Source organism: Brienomyrus brachyistius, chromosome 4 (assembly GCF_023856365.1).
Source record: "Brienomyrus brachyistius isolate T26 chromosome 4, BBRACH_0.4, whole genome shotgun sequence".
NCBI classification, from domain to species: Eukaryota; Metazoa; Chordata; class Actinopteri; order Osteoglossiformes; family Mormyridae; genus Brienomyrus; species Brienomyrus brachyistius.
This window is the reverse complement of record NC_064536.1, coordinates 9,194,412-9,219,886: the sequence shown is the minus strand read 5'-3', so window position 1 is coordinate 9,219,886 and position 25,475 is coordinate 9,194,412. Positions and strand designations below refer to the sequence as shown.

The 25,475-nt window shown below is 44.1% G+C and overlaps 1 protein-coding gene and 1 long non-coding RNA gene across 10 annotated transcripts in view; one reads left to right on the top strand and one right to left on the bottom strand.

Moving 5' to 3' along the window:
* LOC125740020 (tripartite motif-containing protein 16-like) overlaps positions 1 to 25,475 on the top strand; it is a 411,298-nt gene that overhangs the window by 68,284 nt on the left and 317,539 nt on the right. For 3 of the 7 annotated variants that reach the window (XM_049010696.1, XM_049010689.1, XM_049010697.1), the window contains exon 2: positions 23,455 to 24,058. The exons of 1 other annotated variant lie outside the window; for it this stretch is intronic. In XM_049010696.1, the coding sequence (XP_048866653.1) occupies positions 23,468 to 24,058 (591 nt within the window). In that variant the 5' untranslated portion in view covers positions 23,455 to 23,467. Of the gene's footprint in view, positions 1 to 9,848; positions 12,001 to 23,454; positions 24,059 to 25,475 lie in introns of those variants that run through there. 3 more of the 7 variants (XM_049010668.1, XM_049010678.1, XM_049010694.1) reach the window with 2 other exon arrangements.
* Positions 23,534 to 25,475, bottom strand: part of LOC125740033 (uncharacterized) — a 303,704-nt gene continuing 301,762 nt past the window's right edge. For all 3 annotated transcript variants that reach the window (XR_007397421.1, XR_007397422.1, XR_007397423.1), the window contains one exon: positions 23,534 to 23,660. This is a non-coding gene — a long non-coding RNA (uncharacterized LOC125740033). The remainder of the gene's footprint in view (positions 23,661 to 25,475) is intronic.

Genomic DNA, 25,475 nt, shown 5'->3' with positions numbered 1-25,475 from the left:
TGAATGTCTTCAAGCGACGACTCAAAACTTTTCTTTTTCAGAAATACCTGACGTAGAACTTCTATATTCTTACTCGACTCTTTTTCTGGTGTGTGTTTTAAAAAAATAAAATAAAATAAAAATTCTGCACTACTCAATGGCGTTCTCAGAGATAGTATTCGTAGCTGGGGTCCTTATTGAGCTAGCATCGGAAATTCATTGCAGAGTCTCAAAGCACTTATGTAAGTCGCTCTGGCTAAGGGTGTCTGCCAAATCCTGTAAATGTAAATGTAAATATACTGCATGGACAATGAACCTTGGTCAAGAACAGCTGTACATCTATGTTCATGTGTTCTCCTGGAGTGAAACTTTCAGCACAGTTCTTGGTGAAGGCTGGCAGAGAACGTGGTCATGAGTCTGATGGAGTCATTTCTGGATGACGGGAGAAATGTCACAACGGACAATTTCTTCACCTCACTGTCACTGTCACACAGACTGCTTCACTTTACTGGGCATGGTGAATAACGTTTGCCGTGAACTTCCTCCATTGGCAAAGGACACTGCACAGGGAGAGGAATTCTCCACGTCAGTGTTTAGAATGGCGCGCATGTATTCAGTACGAGCAGCAACAAGCAAGTGGCCAGTAGCTGTGTTTTACAACATGCTGGACTTGGTGGCCGTGAATGCCTACGTTCTGTACAAAGCATCTACAGGGTGGAAAGGAAAAAGAAGATTGTTTCCGATTCTTCTAGCCAAGGAACTCCATTGCCAAATACAGGGATGATGGTCACTGGGTTTTCAAACGCTGCAAACACGGACTTTGAAAGATAGACAGACTGTGTGGGACAGTAACCACTGAGACAAAAGGCAGAAAGATGACGAAGAGATGAACCTGGAACTGAGGCACGGATACATCAATTTTTACATGAACAGCCAAACATGCAAAGCTGGAGAGATCACACAAAAACAAAATTCACTTTTGGTGTTATAATTCAGTGATGGCCAATGAAAATGAAATGACATTTTATTCTGTATGTGTATGAGCATGTCAAAAACCATGGACCATGACTTCACTCAGCTTATGACATTTATATACAAACATGCATTGGAGACTGAAGTGTTAGCATGTTTTCATTTTATTCATTTCATTCTATTTTCACTCAATTTGTTTTATAAATAACACAGACTTGTGTTTCCATATATTTTGTGAATGTGCGTCTTTCATATTTGCAGGTCAGTCAGCGTGTGGGATATTTGGTATAGATATGGCAGACTTTTGTGAAGGTTTCCATGTCACACACAGAGGTTTAGCCTGCCTTGGATTTGAGCTACTCTGAGTAAAAAATGCAAATGCGCCAGGCCTCACAGGTAATGGGTGTGTTTGCACAACAAAAGCAGGAGGAGGATGGGGCTGAAGACCTGCGAAAATCACAGCAGGGGTGACAAACACCTTGGGACTCTCAGCAGAGAATAAAAACTCGGTAAATCTAGTGTTTAAAAAATGAACATAGGTGACAGTGAGAGTAAAGGTTCATATGTATTCCGTTTTGTGGGATTTGTTCTTTTCTGTTCCAGAATAAGTTTTTATAAGCTGCCATTGTGCCTTTGACCGAATCACAGCCATGATATATCAGAGTATCTTCTCATATGTCATTGCTTAACCCTCTATGGCATGGTGTAACCCTCAGGCAACAAACCACTTTTTTGGCCCACACACTGCCCCTTTAAATTTTTTCCAAAAAAACATCACAGTAAAAGTCTGATGACAAGTCTGTAACCAATAAAATTTGAGGTGGGCGTGGGTTTGACCTTTCGTCTGGGGGTGGAACAGTCCTTTTTGCAACCATAGCCGGCTTGGACACACTGCTAGCAAAAGGTAAGATACATTTCACTTTTTAACATGTTAAAATGTAAATAATTTTGTATAAATAATATCTGTGATGTGCATGAATATGTGAAGAAGCCTATTTAATTGATTAAAGGCACTTTTTGTCTTTATTTATATACTAAAACGGTAGTCTTTCATTTGTTGCCACAGGGCAACATTGCGCAGTTAGACCACTTTCGTTTTAACAATAACATGCTCATGGATGGAGATGTGTAGGGATGCATAGTTATCACCATAATCAATTTTTTTGATGTACTATCTACTATTATTCACAGGAAATGGATGCAAGGACATTTTATGGGTGTAAGGAACATGATCGAATCCCAATGTCTGAGAAGCTGGCTGTAGATGAGCAGATGGTCCCCTTCAAGGGAAGAAATAGACTCAAGCAATACCTGCCATCAAAACCAAAGAAATGGGGCTACAAGATACTCATCTTAGCTGGCTCTGATGGTGTCCCACACAATTTTGAGATTTATACAGGGAGAGCTGTGCAACCCCCTGAGCTGCCAGATGTAGGAGCAAGTAGTACGTGGGTGGGATGTAGGACGTGGATCTTTTGAACAGAAGACGGCTAAGGTTGGAGAAACCACCTTGCATGTTGTGAAGTGGTATGATAACCGTTCAGTCAGTCTTCTCAGTAATTACATTGGAGCACACCCAGTCACCAAGGTTGATAGGTGGGATGGCAAGCAAAAAAAAATCATTCAAGTCCCCTGTCCTGCTGTGGTGAGAGAGTACAATAAGAATATGGGTGGGGTGGATCTGCTGGACTCTCTCATTGCACTGTACCGCAACAAAATCAGATCGAAGAAGTGGTACCACCGGCTGATGTTCCACCTTATCGACATGACCATCGTGACTGCCTGGCTGCTCTACAAGAGAGACTGCAGCAGTGCTGGGATGAGAAAAGACGAACAGATGAAGCTTTACACGTTTAAGTCATATATTGCAGAAAGCTTGTGCAAAAGTGGCAAGAATCTGGAACGTAAGAGAGGTCGTCCCAGTTCCACAATTGCTGGGGAGTATGAAGAAAAGAGGAGAAGAGGACCCGCTACACCTATTCCAGTCCCTGATGTGAGTCTGGATGCCACAGCCCACTGGATGGTCATGGATGAAAAGAAAGGGAGATGCAAGGTACCCGGATGCAAAGGTAGACCTAAAGCCAAGTGCCAAAAATGTGGCGTGCATCTGTGTTTCACATCCACCAGCAACTGCTTCCTGAGGTTCCATACAGAATAATATAGACTGTGCTTTGTAGGGTTGGAGAAACACTGATTCAGTCTTTACCCCACAGGAACATACATTCAGAAACACAAACATACACTGTAGCTAATCTCCAACACACAGATTGATAAACCATCCACTGATGATTGTTGAAATTGTTGTTGTCGTTGAAATAAAACTTTTTAAATTAATTTATTGCTTGTTTGCTTCTCATTCAACTTATTATATAATATACAAAACCTTGGCGTTTTAGTACCCTTGAAGCATCTTGTTGCCCTGAGACAACAGACCAAAATCTGGTGGGGGGGGCTGGGGGGGACACATTTTATGATTAATATTTTATCAAGGACCCCCAAGCTCCCTAAAACTAGAGTCAAATATTTTTTTCCTCCTAAAATAAAAATTCATGCCATAGAGGGTTAATTATACTGCAGTCATAAAGCATTCTAAACACAGCTATTAATATTTATGAAAAAAGCATAACATATTATACCCATCATTATAATGCTTTATGAATGCTTTATGACACACTCAACTATAAGGCACTATAGATACCTTCATAATGCAATACAAAGCATCCTTAATGCTTATACCGATCATTTTAATGCATTATGAAGGTATTTATAGTGCATTAAAAATGAGAGCTTCTTAAATAATTCATTATGCATAATAAGCATGCCTATAATGTGTTATGCCTTTTGATAAATATTTAAAGCCATGATTATAATGCATAACAATGGATTATTATTTGTTGTGAATTTACTAACAACATGGCCTTAAGTGTTCCAGAGATTTTATAGTGTTCCGTAATCTGAGCAAATGGAAGCATGTAGATGTTGAACAAAGAGGCTTGGTGAGGATTAGAATTGTAATTGGTGATCAGTGTTGACACACCACAGCACACAGTGTACAACACCGAAATGTGTCCTCCGCATTTAACCCATATGTGACATGGTGACATAACAAGGGGCAGCTAATTCAGCGCCCAGAGAGCAGTGCTTTGCTTAGGGTCCCTCAGCGGTGCCTTGCTGGTCGGGGATTCAATCCAACAACCATTAAGCCACCACTGCCCACTGCCAATAACGGACCCTTTAGAAACTCCACATGTAATTTCTGTTCATTCAGATTCATAATTACCCTTCTGACAGAAAGTAGTGCCTGACTTGTAAAAATAATTCAAACCCATTAAATAAGGCGGCTGCTCCACCTCCTTCCCTAAGTGCTCTAGTCTCACTGATAAAGGGCAAGTAGGAGTAGCTGGTTTGATCAGGGCTGCTGCATAGTTTTCATTTGACCCCATTTCAGTTTAAAGCATAAAAATCAAGGTTTATCTTGATAATAAAATCAGTCATTAATAATGATTTTCCAGCCACAGACCTGATATTCAGTATAGATCAGTTTAACGTATTAAACACATTGTCTGACCCAGTGTGTAGGTGACGCACAACAGGAGTCAGATGAGAGAGAGTAGCTGTGGGCTTTGATGCAATTTGTTCCCTCTGAAGTCAGTCAGAGCAGGAATGGCTGACACTGGGGCTACTCCTCACTGCCTAGTGTGGGCTGTAGCTGCAGCAGGGGATATAAACCAAATAAGTGGGGGGCGGGGGGGTAAGGGCCCAGTTTGTCTTAGATGTCATCATGCACTGTAATGCTGAAAGCAGGGAGGCTGCCCTTGCTTTGTTTGGGTAGCAGGAACTTTTGGTATCACTCAGTAAGAGCTCGTCAAGACCTTTTATCTGCATCCTTATCCTGTGTGAGCTACGGTATCTATGAGCAGTGAGGTCCGGGGCAGGGGGGGGCTTCCTTCACGTTTGCTTCATTAATATTGTCCTAAGACGGCACCCGCAGTCTTCCCCAAACTGGTTGTGACACTGAACATCTCCTAAGTCTGTGCTTTAGGGCCATGACTTCACACGACACGACTACACCTGCGCGCGTGCATCTATCTGGAGGATTGAAGGTCATGTCCACCAGGGGGCAGTGTGAGAAAACCATCTTGGTCGGTTCCTTCGTTTCCAGTCTGACGTGTTAGTATGAGGTTGTGGCATTAAATGTAGAAGGAGGAGGGAGTCAAGATGGCGCTCTGAAGAACACGCTTTGATTAGAGCTGCAAGCCGACTTGTTTTGTTTACCGTGTAGTGTGAACTACATGCAGTTTTACTACTGTCTGGTTTTATTTAATCATCCAGTGACTGCAATAACTATACATAGTCATGATGACAGGTTCTGAAAAAAGAAAAAAATGATTGAAGAGATTAAACAAGAGATAAAAAAAGTCACAAACTGATTTTTGGCTTATTTCTAATGAATTAGGAAATATTTAAACAAACATTATACCTTCACCATTTTCTGACCACCGAGCCATTGACATCCATGTATCCATATTGTCATCGTCTATCCATCCATCCATCCATTTTCCAAACCGGAAAATCCTTACTGGGTCGCGGGGGGTCTGGAGCCTATCCCAGAAGCAATGGGCACGAGGCAGGGAACAACCCAGGATGGGGAGCCAGCCCATCGCAGGGCACACTCACACACCATTCACTCACACATGCACTCCTATGGGCAATTTAGCAACTCCAATTAGCCTCAGCATGTTTTTGGACTGTGGGGGGAAACCGGAGTACCCGGAGGAAACCCCACGACAACATGGGGAGAACATGCAATCTTTGTCATCGTCTACTGGATATAAAATATCTTCAAACGGGAAATTAAACAGTTCAATCTTGAGAAATAAAGTAGCTATTTTAAATACAGAATGAATAATTGACTTACACTAGAACAGATCCAATACAGAAAAAAAGTATTGCAATAATAACATGATGTAACAAAATTTGTCAGAAGGTTTAGTAGTGACTTGGCGTGAATTGGAAGAGATGAAGAAAACTAAATTATAAATGAGATTTACTGCTTTAACCTGCAAACCAGTCAACCGTCTTACTGATACAGAAAATAATGTAGGAGGTAACTTACAGAATAAATTGGATGATCATATATAAACATAAGGCAGAAGGAGCCTTTGTTAGATTGTGGCAAAAAATGGCTTGAACAAGGTGAGCAGAACTCAGCCTATTTCTTTAGGCAGGAAAGTCAGCAAGTCAGGAACAACTGCATTATGCGGGAGAGGATTTATGGAAATGCTGCAGATGACATCAAGAAAATAGCCAAATTCTGCACTGAGTACTTTAATAATTTGCATGTCATTAGTCTTGATTGAAGATTTTCGATTTCTTCTCAAACATCATGGGAATAACTGATGCGGATCGTGAACTTTGTGACGTCCCAATTGATTTAACTGAGATGTCTGCAGCAATAAATTGCTTAAAAAATAATAAATCGCCGGGAACAGACAGTCTAACCTCAGAATTTTATAAACCTTTCACTGAAAATCTTGCTCCTTTCTTACGGCAAATATAAAATGAGAGCATAATAAACTCAGTACTTCCTGCCAAATTATGCCAAAGCATAATCAATATAATTTTAAAACCTAATAAAGACTTTCTTTTAGTTGATAATTGGCATCCAATATAAAGTTCTAGCTTTGATTCTAGGCAAAAGTGTTGAAAATGACTTTGAACTGTATTTGCCCTCTCCCTCTCTTTCCTTCATTCTTTTTTCTTGTCCTTTCCTTATTCTTTCTCTTCTCTTTTCTCCCGCTTTCGGCTAGTATAAAAGTATATGAATAATTTCATCATGCATTACCTGCTGCGATGGGCTGGCCCCCCATCCTGGGTTGTTGCCTGCCTCGTGCCCATTGCTTCCGGGATAGGCTCCGGACCCCCCACGACCCAGTAGGATAAGCGTTTTGGAAAATGGATGGATGGATGGATGTGTAATAAAGCTGGGGGAAAATGTTGTACAATCGCAGCCTCCACAGTGAGCTGCTAATTTTGTAGCACTGCTGCAGCATCTCTAAACAGACACTCCTCACTTAACCACCGAGTTCCAATCCTACAACTAGGTCCTTAAACTAATCCAGAGTCTTTTTTCATCATTGCTGAAGACTTCAATCAAGCAAATCTGAAGCCAGTTTTACCCAAATTCCTCCAACATGTGAACCTCCCAGCTAAAGAGAGAATCTGTCTGGACAATGTTCACACAAACGTTTGTGAGGCCTACAAGGCCCTTCCCCCCCACCTCGGCTACTCAGACCATGTCACTGCGTTCATGGTTCCTGTGTATAAATCCCTGCTGAAACACAACAAACCAGTCGGTAAGAGTGTGGCCAGCTGGTGTATATAAACTCTGTGATCGATGACCACGAGAGCCGACCAAAGGCCCTGGATGACGAGGGAAGTGCTCACATAGCCCTCACTCTGCCTTATCACTGCCTTAACCCCCCCCCCCCCCCCCCTTTACCCCATAACTAAAGGCCACAGACCGACCCTTAAGCGCTGCACTTAACACTTTGTCACTCTGACATGGGGGCAATAATAAGAATCCCCATTATTCTCTGTCTGCCCCATTATTCTGCTTCTGTTCCTATTTTCAGCTGTTATACATGTTAGACGTGTTACTGCTGTTACTACTATTATCATACACTGTTTTGCACTGTGAACTCAGGCTGTTACAGTGTGCATGATGGTAAATTCAGGTCTAACTGACTACAGAAAAAACCATATTTTTAATATAGTTCTAACAATATTGCACATTACTGTATATTGCACAATCTACTCCTCTTCCTCAGTTGCACTCTCCTGTAAGTCCTTTGCACATTGTCTTGTCTTGTTTTCTATATTGGACTAAGTTTATGTTTACACTGTGGGCCCTGAGCTTCGCCATTTCATCTCTCTCTATACTTATATATGGTGGAGATGACAATAAAGTTCAATTTGACTTTGATCTCAGAGTCTTGATCACAGTGCAGCAATTTGGAAAAAGAGGGAACTGAGATGGAAGGTGAAGCTTTTAATTTACCGGTTGATCTACGTTCCTACTCTCACCTATGGTCATGAGCTCTGGGTGATGACCGAATAAATGAGATTGCGAATACAAGCAGCAGAAATGAGTTTCCTCAGCAGGGTGTCTGGGCTCAGCCTTAGAGAGGGTGAGGAGCTCAGACATCCGGGCTCAGAGTAAAACCGCTGCTTCTCTGAATTGAAAGGAGTCAGTTGATGGTTCTAGGATACCTCTTGGACGGCTCCCTGGGGAGGTGTTTCAGGGCATGTCCAACCGGAAGGAGGTCTGGGGGCAGACCCAGAGATTGTATATAATAGTATAATCTCTCTCTCTCTCTCTCTCTCTATATATATATATATATATATATATATATATATACTCTGAGAGATTATATATAATATATACCACATTATATATAGATTATATGTTATATATTAGATAAGTGGCAAAAAAATCGATGGATGGATGGAACTGTATGAAAAATAATGCTGCTTATGAAAGTAGGCAAGTAAGAATTTCAGGTTAGAATTTCATTGTACCTTGTACGCATGACACTGCTTTCTTAGAAACTTATACTGCCATTGAATTTTGAAGATGCTGTACAAAGAAGGACACAATAGTGTTCGGAATATTTTTTTCTTGTCTGTGAAAATATACAGCTCTTCTGGACACTCATTCTTAAAAAAATCAAATGCTACTGTAATACTATCTGTACCGTAAGTAAAGAAAATGTTCCGTGACAAAACGTGACCATACTGCCACCCCAATTTCTGGTGGCACTGCACGTCGCGCATGCGTCCTGTTATCCTCATGTAGGTGCACAGACAAAGCCGGAATCAAGACACAAAAAACATTTGGCGGCCAGACTGGTACCTCTCCGCGGACGTGTTTGTGTAGACTTTTATGATGCATTTTATTCCTCCGCGGACGACCGCCTGCCGCACTCCAAATTCGTCTTTAAACGCCAACATAGATTATTTTGATGAGGATTGTTGTAGTTTGCATATACATATAAATGTGTATGCATATGTGTGCAGACTTGTCCCGAATTGAAAATCTCACGCCAGCCAGTTGATCAAAGTTGGCAGCCCCGTGAACTGCCGCTCTGAATTTGTAAAACGTACAACAGTACTACAGTACTGCGGCTGTAGTACGTGTGCAGGGAATATCAGAATAATAATTTACTACTAATAATACTTAAATAGGACACGTGCGCATGTGCACAGCTTGACCAGAGAAATATGAACGTTATCATGTACACGTACGCGGTGTAATACGCGAGTGCTGCGCTTTGCAGAGAACCAGCCTAGATGCGTCCGCGTTGGGAGCGTCGCGTCGGCGCGCTGCTGGAGAGAGGTGTGTGTCCAAAGTGGATTAAAAGAAATTCATATTGTGATCTAAAGAGAAACTCACTTTTAGTGGTAATCTTTGTCGTATGATTTTATGGTTAATATGTTTGATGAATGCTGTTTGTAATTTTATTTACCTGTAATTAAGGCCATTAGTTTAACACGCGCATTATTTTGGCGCGTGTTCCCGCCGGCGTCGCGCGGGCGTCCAACATTTCCTGAGGTATTTCACATATTTGACTTTTTATATTTTATGCATCGTACAGAATAATAGAGCGCAGGCTAAAGTGCAGTTCGGTCCCCAGCGAGTCTCTCAGCGCGGCGTGTCTCACAGCGCAGGGGGCAGCTGGAGCGCCGCAGACTCTGGCGGCTACATGAGTATATTGGGAATAAAATGTGTGTATTGGAGCGAGTTCTGTGTGAGTGAGTGTGTGAGGTGTGACAGTGATAATGATGGAGATGCTGGGCTTCGTCATGGGATTAATCGCTCTTTCTCTTGCCTACAGACTCCTGCCAGCTGACGCTGGACCCCAACACAGCACACAGACGCCTGTCTCTGTCAGAGGGGAACAGGAAGGTGACAGGGGGGGCAGAGCAGCCATATCCTGACCAGCCAGAGAGATTTGACTACTGGCCCCAAGTTCTGTGTAGAGAGAGTCTGACTGGTCGCTGTTACTGGGAGGCTGAGTGGAGTGGAGATGACGTCTGGATAGGAGTGACTTATAAAGGAATCAGGAGGAAAGGAGGGAGTTATGACTGTCTGCTTGGATTCAATGACAAGTCATGGATGCTGCGCTGCTCTCCTGACAGTTACTCTGTCTGGCACAATAAGAAAGAGACTGTCATACCCATAAAGCCCTCAGTCTCCCGCAGAGTAGGAGTGTATCTGGACCAGGCGGCTGGTACTCTGTCCTTCTACAGAGTCTCCTCTGATGGACTGACCCTCCTGTACAGATTCACCTCCTCATTCACTGAACCCCTCTATCCAGGGTTTTGGGTTTATTATAACTCCCCCGTGTCGCTGTGCATGCTGGGATAGCTCACTGTGTGCTGGAGGAATCATTTTTACCGTATCAGAGTGTCACATGTCGCTGCTTCTCCGTGGCAAAAAGGTAAAATCTCTGCTTTTTAACCAGTATAACCCTTTTTACTCTGTCTGCAGTGTGACGTATGTTAATAAAACAAGTAATTGGGTTCTGTAAGCTGAACAAACATGCAAAATTACTCTTTTTCTCTGACTTATGTTCTATGTTGTCTGTAAATGCACCTAAACTGCCAAAACAAATTCATAGTACATGCAGTTGTACCAATAGAGTGAATTCTGATTCTGAATAAAATTAAATGTAATGAAATCTAAGCCTGATGAGTAAGGGGAGCTTTTCCCCTCCCCTCTATATGTATATTTTATATTTCTGTCTATATATTGTATTGCTACCTGTACACTGACAATAAAGGCTTCCTATTCTATCCCATTAATGTCCCGGTTCCGCGCTGCCCAGAACGTAACTGAGTAACAGACTTAATCCGCGCTCTCTGCTCACTGAGCGCAGCAGCCTGATATCGCAGCGGCGACGCTTTGGCCAGCAGGGGGCGGCAGACGGCAGACAGTTTATTAACTCAAAACCTACTGCGGTCCTGAGGTAACTTAGTAAAGATAATAATATAATCAAATTAATCATATATTAACTAAGTAAACATAAATAACATAAAATCTTAATAAGGCATGTTAGTACAACAACAGAAAAGCACCTGATCATCAATGAAGTAGTGTAGGTGATTACCAATTACCAGAAATAACACATAAATCCTGTTTCATTAGGAATCCTGAGATATATACAGTACTGTGCAAAAGTCTTAGGCAGTCATAGGAAATGTTTAAAGCTATTTATCTGGGTAGTAAATTTATATTTTCTCAGTATGAAAAAGAAAATTTAATATTATAACGTGTAAATTATGAGTAAAACAAAAAAACTAAAAGGAATTTCTTATGTTCTCCAAAAAGTTACTGATATCTTGTTGGATGGCTAGATGAACACCAATATGGTTCCTAAACCTCTCCTCAGGTTCACCTCAGCCATTTCATGTATTTGTTAATTTTCACGACCAGCTCACTTAATTAATTAATGAAACTAGTTTTGAAAAGTCACTGAGGTATTGATTAGCTATATGAGGTGAGCTAGTGGTCATGTCAAAAATACATGAGTATATTGAAAATACTGCCAATACTGGGATGACTTTAGGAGTGATTTTGAAATGGTTAAGGGCAAAAAGTTTGACAGACATAATATCATAGGTTTAAATCAATATGCAGATCATTTTGCACAGTACTGTATATATATATATAGTAGTCAAGTCAAGTAGTCAAGTAGGTTTTATTGTCATTTCAACCATACACACAGTATATAGAGAAATGAGATAACGTTCCTCCAGGACCATGGTGCAACACAGAGCAGGACAAAGACAGAGCAACATCAGTGCAGACAGGACAGCATAACAGTACAGATTGACAAGACAGACAAGACAACATACAGTGCCAATTAACAGTGGTAACATTTTGGATACAGTATTTGTTACTGTATGGTAGCAGCGAAGGGTGTTTGTGCAAAAAATGCTGTACAAAAATGCCGTGGTATAATAAATAACAATAAATATTATATACAGATGGGCTGGCCCCCCATCCTGGGTTGTTCCCTGCCTCGTGCCCATTGATTCCGGGATAGGCTCCGGACCCCCCGCGACCCAATGGGATGAGCGGTTTGGAAACTGGATGGATGGATGGATATTATATACAGATGTACAGATGTGCATGTGTGTGTGTGTGGGGGGGGGGATTGTGTTCAGTTCCGGTTGAGGAGTCTGATGGCCTGAGGGAAGAAGCTGTTCCCCATTCTGGCAGTGGAGGCCCGTATGCTACGGAACATTTTGCCAGACGGGAGGAGCGAGAAGAGTGTGTGTGAGGGGTGTGTGGGGTCATCCACAATGCTGGTGGCTTTGCGGATGCAGCGTGTGGTGTAGATGTCCGTAATAGAGGGGAGAGAGACCCCAATGATCTTCTCAGCCGTCCTCACAATCCTCTGTAGGGTCTTGCGGTCCGAGACGCTGCAATTCCCGTACCAGGCTGTGATGCAGCCACAGAGAATGCTCTCTATGGTCCCTCTATAAAACATGGTGAGGATTGGGGGTGGAAGGTACGCTCTCCTATAAGAAGTGGAAGGTACGCTATATATATATATATATATTAGTTCCTTTTTTATTCCACACAGTTTAGGAATAAGATTATCAGCCACAATATGACCTACAATACACTCACAGTGGCACTGCAGTAATACAGATATACCCCTGAACACAATGGGAAGGTGGATTCTTACTCCCTCTAGTGACGAGCTCCACATTCTGTGCTGCTGCCTCTGCTGGCGGCGTGTTTGTTTCTCTCCCCCCTGTCTAATTTAGACGTGGTGCACTTGTTCCCCTGGGGGTGGGTGTATAAGGTGGGTCCCCGGCTAAGGGGGGAGGAATCGATCCTGTGGCAGCCACCACGCCGGCTTCGGCTCTGCATCAGTGTTTCATTCTCCTTTTCTGTTCTGTTCTCTCCTGTTTGTGCTCTTTGTTAATAAATCACCCCTGACAATCCAACCATCCCGGGTCTGAGTCCGTTTATGCTGCGTCTGACAGCAGCCGGAACGAAACACTTACAGAGACTGAAATGCATGAGGGTTTACAGCCTATATGCACAAGCATTTCTCTCACATCTGTGATACACTTACAGACGGTGACACACATGCAAACAGGGAGATTTATCCCTCTGGTGACACAAACACAGACATTTTTGTCTCCAAAAGCATACAAATTATCACAGTTGTGTCCAGTTACTGTGACACATGTGTGACACGCATGTAAACTGTCCTTTCACAGTCACAGGACTGACTGTCACTGTCATTCCTCTGGGCAAACCCCTAATCCTAACTAAGGTAACCGTATCTTTTATCCAGTTCTAACCTGAACCATAAGTAACCAAACAAAATATAAGACTTTTGGCTAAATTCATTCTTTGATTGCATTCATAGATTTTTGTAAAATTGAAGGTTATTTTGTGGAGAGCTGAAAAATGTTCCCACACGCTAAAAAGTAACCAGTTTTGACACATTGTTGGGATGTTTGTTCCTCACAAATGCGGTAAATACAAACCCGTACACACACACACATTCACATACACACTCTGAAAGTCCACATATATCGTTCCATTCACCCTATTCATGTACACCATCGCAGTGGCCGACGTCCAGGCAGGATGTTCACCAGCATACGCAAAGACTTCTGGAGAAAAACACACCGAACCACCCCCATATGTGCACTCATGGTACAACCTCAGCTGCCAAAAAGCAGCTACCATTAGCATTCCATGGGGAGGGGAGGAGAGGCACTCAGGCTGGTGGTAAGGCTGTCCTCCAGGTATTGCAGGCAATCTTTGCTTCCATTTGGGAGTCATGCGTCATCCAAACTGACTGGAAAACGGGACTTGTAGTCCTTATCTGGAAAGGGAAGGGTGATCGCCTGCATTGTGGCAACTACAGGGGGAAAACACTGCTCTCAGTGCCTGCTGGGTAAGGTCCTTGCTAGGGTCATCCTTAACAGGATCTGTGATCACTTGCTTGCCTGTCAGTGACCGGAGCAGTCTGGGTTTATGCCTAAGAAATCTACCACCAACAATCTCTGCCTCTTGTACAACCCGGCCCAGTGCATAGCTCAGGTAAACCTGTGCAATCATCTCACACTGCCATCTTTGTGCATTTTCAGTTTTTTTAACTGCACAGTGTATAATACATTCTAATACTTGCAAAGGATGAAAGTTAACATTGACAACGTGTCTTAAAAGAGGGCTACAGTAAAGAAAAGAAAAGTATCAAGGCAGCATGAACGTAATGCACAATCAGGGATGTGCAATTTCTGAGGCACATATTCAAAAAAAGTATTTTAATTGTAAAATTGTATTTTATGATCCATATTTGACTTAGCGGAGGCGGCATGGTGGTGCAGTGGTTAGCACTGTTGCCTCACACCTCTGGGACCCGGGTTCAAGTCTCCGGCTGGGTCATGTGTGTGTGGAGTTTGCATGTTCTCCCCATGTCGTCGTAGGGTTTCCTCCGGGTACTCCGGTTGCCCCCCACAGTCCAAAAACATGCTGAGGCTAATTGGAGTTACTAAATTGCCCGTAGGTGTGCATGTGAGAGTGAATGGTGTGTGAGTGTGCCCTGTGATGGGCTGGGCCCCCATATTGGGTTGTTCCCTGCCTCGTGCCCATTGCCTCCAGTATAGGCTCCGTAGTCCTTATCTGGAACCCAGTAGGATAAGCGGTTTGGAAAATGGATGGATGGATGGATGGACTTTGATCAGTATTTTTGTATTTTGTAAAACATGAGAAATACTATGTGCATGGTAACGTCATGTGTGCAAAATGTTTGTGCAAAGGGCACAGAGCCAGGCTGAGCACCACAGCGCTATCCAGCCCATGGCTGCCGATGGTCACATTCCACCAGAACCCCCCAACACTAACTCCCCGGGGAACTTCCAAGCAGCAGAGCAGATTCCAACAACCGAGGATCAAAGGAAAGAAAAGATACTGGCAGGAAGAAGAAGATCTTGTGGCCAAAGGTTAAAAATGTAGAAGTTTGGAGAACAAATGTGTTACAAATGAAATATCACATAAAGCCTGGGTAATTTCACCATTTTCATTACAGGGATATTTGTGAAACTTGTATTTGAAATAAATGTATGTGTTACAGCTTAATAATTTTTTTCATACATTATTTTGTATTTTCAAAATATCTTTATTGTAAACTGCACAGCATGTGCCGCTGTGAGCACTATCCCCCGTACAGGGAGTGTGGAGAAGAAGCCTTTAACCTGGGCAGGAAATACATTGTTTGTAAGTTGGTCTTAATGAAAGAGGACCAATTTCAGAGGGCTTTAAGGTGAAATATCTAATAATAATATCTGAACATTCAAACACAGCATACAACTGTTTGCAAATTAAAACAATTTAATTTTAAAGAACTGTTTAATCTCAGAGCCAACGGCCATGTGCCCACAAGTATTTGAATTATTATTGTTTATGATTATAAATGCCGAATACATGCCTGGAGCCTTCGATTTAGCATACACAGTGCCCTCTACAGGATTCTGTCGAAACAGCATCTCTCAACCTCGTTCACAAAATGTGCGTCTTTTCACAAAACGTTTTTCTTTGTAAATCCCAAAATCTCCCTATAAATGTATGTATGAATGTTTCTCGTCTTTTTCAGCCACACGACGCCTTCATAAATGAGCTCGCCGATTAATCTGTTTACATGAAAACATCTTAATTGCGTTAAGGCATGTAAACGTAGCTACCTAACAAAAGGTAACTATGTGACTTAGCAGACTGCATGTTCCTCATCTCCTCTGTATGGACCATAGAGCTGTGTATCGGAGAGTCTGACAACACGCTACGTTTCAAGATACAGGCATTACAATTCAATGCGCTGCTCTATTTTGCCATTCTTTTTTTAAAAAATCTGCTTTTAGGAAAACATGGCATATTATAGAGAGCACACCACGAAATGGATGAAATCTGAGTAAAAACATTTGATTTTTAACGCAATCAGAATAAAGGGGTCTGCATTTATCACTGTCCCTGTAACAATCCAGCATCGTAGCACTACAGCTATTTCGGATTCAGCCAACGAATAACGTTGCTAGTCAGCAGCCTTGTGCTAGCTACTGAAAATTACTAATTACCAATTACTGCATCTAAAAGTAATTATAATAAGGGTGGGATTCGACCGTGTGTCTGCCTGGGGGGTCGCTGGGCCGGCAGTTTGGACGTGTGGTTGGTGCGGCAATGCGCTGCATCAGCGTCTGCTCCCCCGGCCTGACCTGCCCTGTATAATAATATAATCAAGGAAAATAACAGTGGGCTAAAGGTTGCATAGTGATCACATTAACATCGCGTCGATGTTGAAATACATGGTGCAAACAAAAGTAGTGGAATTACACTGACGAGTTACTACCAACACTGCTAGGCAGCTAGGTTTGCTAATGCTAACGTTAGCAGCGCACCCATATGCTACTTCCTCTCGCAAGATAAGGCAGCGTTACTGTCACTGTAAATACAATGAGATCTCTTTGGAGCAAGCCTGTCGATACCATGTTAAGTGTAAAACCACAAGTAAAATACCTTGTAAAATAATAGAAATATAGATGGTGCTGAACCATGGTGAACAGTGGAGTCATAACAGAGGCTGTGCGTTGTGTTCAGTCACCTTTCACTGTAAATCACACATGGGTTCACAATCTTTTGTGTCTGCTCTGAATCCCTCAGGACTGCAGTGAAAACTCCATTCACACTAACATGGTGCCAAGGGGTATTGGGTAGACATGATTCTATCCTTTTTGGAAGTAATTTGTTTTACTGATTTAAATAAGTTTTAAAAAATTTCAAAATATAAGGATAGCTCATTGTATCCAAAGGGATGTGCCAAGCTTGCAGTGTTGATGTGCTGCCACCTTCTGCGAAAACGATGAACTGATTTTCAGATTAAGAACATGTATGGTTTTCTGGTATCAGGTGAGATCTGTTCATACTGCGAACCTATGCTTATGGGTTAGGGTTAAGCTTGGGTCTAGAGCTCAGGGTACTTCCAGGCTTGGAGGCCAAGGATAAGGTCTCTCTTTCCCCATGTAAGCATTTAATGATGATCCAGCACCAGGGCTTGGGTAAGTCACCATGAGTTGGGAGCCTCATTCCCCAGGTAAAGGATGAACGATGTCCATCCAGCCCGGGGATTCTGGTGAACCTCTCCTTACGCTGGAAGCCTCCTCCCTCAGGTAAGGGTTTAAGAATCTCGCGGTACTTCCATTGAGCCTTGGGGTTCTGGATAAAAATCCCAGGGCCATCCAACTGTAGCAGTGTGGAATTTTGCGAGTAGGACTTGTTGATTATTTCCGGTAAGTGTGTGTGGGGACCCCTAGTGTGTGGAGGCGTCATTGGCGTTTCCCGGTCCGGTAACTCCCCTTCCGCACCGCAGTGGTCTGCCGTGGTACGCTGGCATGCTGGCTGAGGTTCACACTTATTCTGTGTCTTGGTGGGAGGTTTTGCTGTTGTAATTAGCGTTAATCCTCTGCTTGATTTAAATGGCTAATGGTAATATTTTATATTGCAGTGTTTCTCTGGTGTCTGTGTTGCAGCTCCAGTGGTTGCAAGTTATTCCGGTGACTAGACCTATAGCTACTTGTCAGTTGCTTTACTTGATGTGTTTTAATTGTAGTTACGGATGTTGCCAGGATTACAGTTTCAGTTGCTCGTCAGCTTCAGTTTATGCCTCTTCCAGCAGATTTGTCAGACACCTTTTTTGTAAACCAAATTGTTAAAAAAAAATTTTTTTAGCGATTCATTGTGTTTGTTCCGTTGCAGGAAACATAAAATAGTTTGAACCTGCACTGTGGCTGCTGTGTTTCCTACGTCAGTTTTTCTTTTCCGTCAGTCTTGTCTTGTCCTCGGCCGGTCCGATGTCGCCCAACAACCGCGGCTTGAAGCTCCTGATCCTCAGTGGGACATCGGTGATGCGCTGGGAGCCCTGGAACACGCTAAGGATCGCCGCACCTTTTCCTGCTTTCTGGAGCTGTTTCATTCCCTAGTTCTTAACAGACTTTAGGCCGCCCTTTCTTTCTGTTTGGGACTGATACAGAGGGACAGCCTGTATTCTGCTACTCATTGTTTGCACTCTTCATAGTTTTCAACACTCAGATTCTTGGTTAGATTGTGGTATTTTCTGGGAGACTGTGAGCAGTGGCTGCCTCGATTGATCTGGCTGACTAAGATTTGATTGGTCTGGGGTGGTGGTGTTCACACTTTCACCTTGTGCAGTATATTTGTGTGGGGATCAGTGTGGTGGAGCACAGGTGTGTGTGTGTGTGTGTGTGTGTGTGTGTGTGTGTGTGTGTGTGTGTGTGTGATAGTTTAGGGGACTCTATTCCCCCTTTTGATCAACTTCACCGGACACCTGTCTCTTGCATGGGTTTAGTCAGCCGGTGGCCAAACGCTGGTTGCTGGTTTATTTTTTAAGGTTGTTGATGCTAAAGCGCTTGTCTTGTTTCTTTGCTTTATATTTTCAACAACCTGTTAATAGTACAAACACGTCTCCAGCTCCATTCGGTAAATGAACTTGTGTGCTTTTAATTTTAGAGTAATTTTTCCTGTGGTGAAAATCCCCAGGTGGCGTAATCGTGTCCTTGTACTACTGACCGCTCTCTGCCACAAACATTTTACCCTAAACCTAATCCTAACCCTAACCCTAATCTTAACCCTAACCATAGCCCCAAACGTCATGTCCTGCCATCTCCCTGACGTGGCTCTAATAAGTCATGCCTGCTGCTCGTTGGTCTCACGTCTCGTTCCATCCCTCATGTTAAACACTCCCAGCTACTTCCAGTCTGTTCCCTTGTTATTCCTGTATAAGTGCTTCCTGGCCTTGTGTTCCCCGTTGATGTGGTGCCCTCCATGTTGCCCGTTCCCTAGCCTCCCATCTTGATCCCAGTAAATCCCGGTTTATTGTTTGACATCACCTGCTCCCAGAGTCGTTCATCCTGGCACCTGACAGAATGATGGAATTCGACAAGCCCCAGTGGATTCCCCAGGTCCCTACAGCCGATCACTGCTGCTTGTGTCAAGCATAGCTAATGTCGCTGGTTCAGGCCGCAGTACATCTTTCCCCAGAGAGAATGGCCCATCTCTGACAGAGGGCATAGCCGCCCTCTCCCCGGACTCCCAGGTGGAGGGTGTGACAGCTATAGCGGAGATCCTCAGGGCCCTCTGGAATGGAGTGAGTGTGCTGAACCCCGCAGAGGTGGGGTGCTCTGGAGAAAAGGATCCCGCCGACTCCATGTCGCTCGCCGTAGGGCGACCTGCGTCCTCATTGTCACTTGAAGTCTGACAACATGATGCTTCTCCGGGATTTACTGTGGTTCCCCTGTTCGCTGCGGATGCAACCGTTGGCTCCTAGTTGTATAGTTGTCAAAGTGCTGGACCACAGTAGAGGTCGGACTTTGCTTCAACATGGTTTTATTGGAAGTTTGCACAAAATATAGATGTTTCCTACCGTCCTTCGTTCCAATTAAATGTGGAAACGTTTTGTCAGCTGGCTGGACAAGACCCTACTGCTTCTTTTAATAGTGCACATAGTAGTGAACAGTGGTGACTTAATGGTTAGGGAAGCGCACTCGTGATTGAAAGACACTGCATCTACAGTATCTGGCCCAGGAGAGCCAGCCGTTGCAGTCGTTACAGCCGCACTTAAGGCTCCCGGCCCAGAGAGGGCCGCTCAGGCCGCACCCGCAGCGTCCAACACAGGTGAGGCCTTGGTTGCCTCTAGGCTTCTCATAGAATCTGGCACGGTTCCCTGGTAACCAGCCAACACCTGCCACACTGCCCCATCATGTCCGGCCAGCGTCCACCTCGCTGTCCCCTGATGCATGGCCAGCACCCACCTCAATCTCCCCAGACGTCCAGCCGGCACCCACCTCATCTCCTGACGGCCTGCTGGTGCCCACTTTCTATCCTGACATACCACAGGCACATGCCTGCAGGCTGCCACCAGCCCAGAGAAGATGGATCCAGAGGATGTCCTGCTGGAGTGCAACCCTCCGGACTTGCCCTGGGTCCTGCTGTGTGGGTCCCTCCTTCATCCCAGACTCCGGTTACTCTGATCCCAGTTTCTGGGTTGGTCACCGGTATCAATAGGAGTCCAAGAAAGCGGCAGGCAGAATGTCTGTCTCCCAGAGAGGGGGTGCCAGTCTCTGCTCTTGCCCTGTATGTCCCTTGCCATCTTCCTGTTCCTGTACTGTTGTCTCCTTGCTGCCCTACTGCTCTGCGGTTCTCTCATCGCCCCCCAACCCCTCATGTCCTCCGGCCCTGCTGGCCCTCCCAGACCCTCTGGTCCTGTGATTCGGTGGAGTTCAGCCTCACCTGGAAAGGGGCCTAGGAGGGTCCCCAGCCCCGAATCTTCGCCTGGCTTCCCTGGATACCCCATGTTATTCCTTTCTGTGCCTCAGTGTTTGTCTTGTTGCTCTGTCCTGCCTGTATCTCTCCTTGTCTTCTGCATCCTGTGCCCCAGTTCTTGTTGACCCTCCACCTGTCCGTCCCGTTTTGGGGTCTGACAGGACTGCTGTACCTGTGGTTCCTAGCTTTTCCTTTATCCGCTCCATGTCCTTAGTGATGTCCTGCAACTGGTCTTATGTCTGGTGTTGCTTTCTGTCTAGTGTTCCATCTGGTCTTGTCTGGCCTTGTCCTGTCTACCATCTGTTCTGTCGTCCCCTGTCTAGTCCAGTGTCCAGTCCGGTTCCATCCCTGTTGTCTAACCCCCTTGGACTTCATGGCCGGAGCACGTGCTTTGGGTGGGGTGGGGGGTGGGGGCATACTGTCACATTAAGCTATGCCATTTTTATCCACTATGCCTGTCCATTTATGTGTCAATGCGTGTTCTGACCATCCATGCTGTCTGCCTTCCCACATTTCCAGGTGCTGCCCGGGGGGGGGGCACCATCTGAGTTGGAGTCCTGGTTCAGTCCCATGGAGGGGTGACACTGCGAATTGGACCTGCTAACTGTGTCATCCTGGGTGCAGCCTTCAGTGCCACCCAACACAGGCCAGCGTGGAGAACAGGCTTATTGACAGACTTTAATCACACCTCACACCTGGCCTTTAGCAAGCAGCTCCACTCTTTTCTGTTCTCAGTAATATTAGTCTGCCTGGGGGGGTTGGGCAGCCAGTTGTTCATGGACCCCCAGAGGTCTTTTTTTCTCCTTACTTGGGGTTTTTTGGTTCCTCTCCTCCGTTGTCATCTGGCTTTCTTTATTTAATATATTTCTTTCCTTTTTCCCCTTGTGTATCACTCTCTTTAATGATGTTGTAATGTATCACTACACATCTATGTAAAGTGCCTTGGGACGACTCTGTGATGCACTATATAAAAATGTAATTAAATGTCCCGCCTCCTCCCTGACGTGGCTCTAACAGGCCATGTTTGCTGCTTGTTGGTCTCACGTCTCGTTCCAGCCCTCGTGTTAAACACTCCCAGCTGCCTCCAGTCTCTTCCATCATTAGTCCTGTATTTAAGTGCTTCCTGGTCCTGTGTTCCCCAGTTCAATCACTGATGTTGTGCCTTATATGTTGCTGGTTCCATAGCCTCCCATCCTGATCCCAGTAAGTCCCTGTTTGTTGCTTGACAAACACCTGCTGCACGAGTCTTTCATCCCGGTGACCACGACACCAACCGCCAGTGATGTCTGTGGAGCCCAGAAATACCAGCCTAGCTGTACTAGTGCCCAGGCAGCACCTTGACAGCGGCATGTTTCCAGTGTCATGTTTGCAGTGTCATGTTTGCAGTGTCATGTTTCCAGTGTCATGTTTGCCTCACTTGTTCACCACTTTCAGCAACAGTATCTGCTAAGTACTAGAACTGTAATCATATGTGAGTGAGTATGTCTGCTTTGAAGGAGCAGAGATCCCAGCTCCTTACTGTAGGTACAGGGCACAGAAACAGGTAAATCCTGTACAGTAACATTCTTAAAGTCAGCATAAATTCCAACACAGTTCTGGAATATGAAGTTCATAGTCAGTCATAATTTTGTAGCATTAAAATGTAACTTTTAAATAAATCCTAACAGTATGTGTGATTGTGGGGGGGTGTGGGGTCTCGGGGTGTAACCTCTGTCTCTGGGCTTGTTTCCTGTCCCTCCTGCTGTATGTGTGAAGTTTGCATGTTCTTCCAATGTGGGCTTTCTCCTCCTACTTTGGAGAACATGAAACTGCGATCAGCCGATTGGATCTCTAAGCTGCCCTAAGTGTGAGTCTGTATGTGTGACTTTGTGCTCTGCTATAAACTAGTATCCTATCCATCGTGTCCCCTGCCCTGTGCCACCTGGGACAGGCTCCAGGCTCCCCACCCCCCCGTACAGGATAAGCAGTAATGCAGGACGGCTCCACACTGTTCCAAAGAAAGGGCGCTCCAGCTCCCTTCAGGACTTCAGACCAGCTGCTCTCACTTCACGCCTCCAGGCTTGTGGGTGTGGTTCCCACTCCTGGTTCTGCATGTACAGCTTGCATGTTCTCCCCGTGTTCCTGTGGGTTTCCTCAGGTTTCCTCCTGCTGTCCAAGATCATGCAGTTTGGTGAATTAGTGTCTCTTGATTATCCTCAGCATGTGAGTGAGTGTTTGCCCTGTGATGGACTGGCATCCCATCCAGGGTGTCTCTGCCTTGTGCCCTGTGCTTCCTGTGATGTGTGTGTCCCATAACCCTGTATTGGATAAGCGGTTATTGGAATTAGTTGGATACTTTTTTGATATATGATCTTTCTGTTCCTGCGGATGGCTGAAGCTGGTCCATTAACTTTTGGCTTAAATGTAAGACTTTAACTTAATAGTGTTCAATGAATATCTAGAATAAATTTTCATTATTTTGGATGATAAAAATTATCACTCTGAACCTGGTCACCTGACTCTCCTTCCTGACACAAATACACTCCCAGCACAAACATACAGAAAGAAAAGGAAGAAATGACATATATGTGCTACACCCTTTATTTTCATGAATATTATATATAGAATAATGTAAAAAACAAATCTGTGCATTGACAGCACTTGTCAAAGCTTGTTCTGTCTAATCCTGACACAGTCTGTCTATAATTGCACATACCTGCATGTTTCACCTGAAACCACATGATCCCAAACATGATTCTAAACAGACACAGAAATTCATTCTCAGTAGATCTGCTCTCTTATACCTTTATACCTAATTTCTATCCACTGTACAAAATCAAAGAGTAGGATTATAGTTTGTTTACAGAAAAACAATGTCAGTAACTGTTATTTTCATAAAAGGTAAATAAATGTTCGCTTTGGGTACAGTTTGTATAATGTACTATTTTGTTCATAAACTGCAGATCCAGTATTTGCCCAGTCTGCTCTTCTCAGTCTGACCTCAGTCCAAAACCACACCTACTGCAGCCTGACAAGCAGAAAGTTCCTCCCACTGTCACACACAGACGACTGTGAGAGAAAACAAAATTGAATCCTATCAGTGTTCGTGGTAAAATGGCAGAAGCCAGAGTTGCAGTGGATGTAAACGAGTTCAGCTGTGCAGTCTGTCTGGATCTACTGAAGGATCCAGTGGCTATTCCCTGTGGACACAGTTACTGTATGAGCTGCATTAAGAACTGCTGGGATCAGGAGGATCGTCTTGGAGTTTACAGCTGCCCCCAGTGCAGACAGACCTTCATACCCAGACCTGTTCTGGGCAGAAACACCATGCTGGCTGAAGTGGTGGAGAAACTGAAGAAGACTGGACTACAAGCAGCTGCTCCTGCTGACCAGTATGCTGGACCTGGAGATGTGGAGTGTGACGTCTGTACTGGGAGAAAACACAAAGCTGTCAAGTCCTGCCTGGTGTGTCTGGCCTCCTACTGTGAAACTGACCTGCAGCTTCACAATAAACTCCACCATGCAAAACAGCACAAACTCATTGATGCCACTGGCCATCTGAAGGACAAGGTCTGTTCCCACCATGACAAACCCCTGGAGGTCTACTGCCGTACCGACCAGCGGTGTATCTGTCTGCTGTGTGTGATGGATGAACACAGAGGCCATGATACAGTCTCAGCTGCTACAGGAAGGGCGGAGATACAGGTCAGGCTAATTTAAATAATTTCCCCTTTCTATCTAAAAGAATTTCCCCAAAGGGATCAGTGAAAGTATCAATTATTGTTATTATCTAAAAGTTAGTTTTAAATAAATGGATTTTGTCTTAACACATGTTAGTGTAATTGCTACGAAACACTCAGAACAAGTCTGGTTCGGTAAAGTTGTCATGACCTGCTTATCCGGTCTTACTAGCAGGGTTACTAGCTTGTCGGATTTAAGGTAGTCTGGGAAAAATGTAGGTGAACGAATATGAAGTTCATTTAAACTGTGCTACCTTACATCCGACAAGTTACCCCAACAAGCTAGTAACCCTTCATATTACAGAAGAACTCACTAGGGCCACAGTAGTACAGGCCACTGAAGTCAGAGGAATCTACACAACTCTGACCTCAGAATTCAAGATGGGCGTGCCCTTTATCAGCAGAAGCTAAAGCTGTACTTTTATACTGTTTATTAGCACTTATATCTTATTTTTAGCTCATTAAATCAGTCATACACACAGTACTGTATAGCTGCTATCTGTGGAGGTGTTGCTACTGTATGGTGTTTTTGTGTGCAAAATATCATGGAATGTGTTGTTACCAAATGATATTGTTAACAATGGCTAACAATTAACCAGACTGGAAATGCGGCCCGTTTCAGCCAGCAGGATTTCTTGTTTAGCCAGACAGCTTGTCGGGCTAAATATAAGTCAATGAAGAAAAAGGCCATTTAAACTGGGACACATTAAATCCAACAAGTAATCTGGCTAAGGAAGAAATCTTGATTTTTGAAACTGGTCCCTGGTTTTGCTAAATTGCTGTCCGACTTGCTGCACTGGAACGTGTTTAACTCGTCTGTGACGTCATTCCCAGCTCCGAGTTCTGACCTCCGAGGTAAATGGACCTGGGATTTTATCCTGTCCTGGGATTTTAATTTCACACACTCTAGTGTGTAGAGTTTACTGAGAATGGTGCAGTAAACATGAAACCCCCAGAGTGTGATAGTTCTGGGGCAGCCTGTGGCTAAGTGGGCTAAGCCTCTCTGCCTATGATCAGAAGATTGTCAGTTCAAGCCTGGCCTTGGTACATCTGGGGGTCCCTGAGCAAGGCCTTTAACCCCCAGCTCTCTGGGTACTGCTATGGGTGCCCATGGGCTCTGAGTGCTGCTATGAGTGCCAGGGGGGTTTGTTAAGAGAATTTCCCTAAAGGGATCAGTGAAAGTATCAATTATTGTTACTATTAAAACACCTTGAGTCAAAGGCTCTGCTTTTAACATGCGTCTCCACATCCATCTTGACCATCCGTTTGTAACTGGATCTCACTTTCCAAAGTAACTTAAATAAGCACGTAAATACAGTCGAACCTCGTTACTACGTACCCCAGATACAACGTTTTCACCTTTTCAACGTACAGGTTTCTAA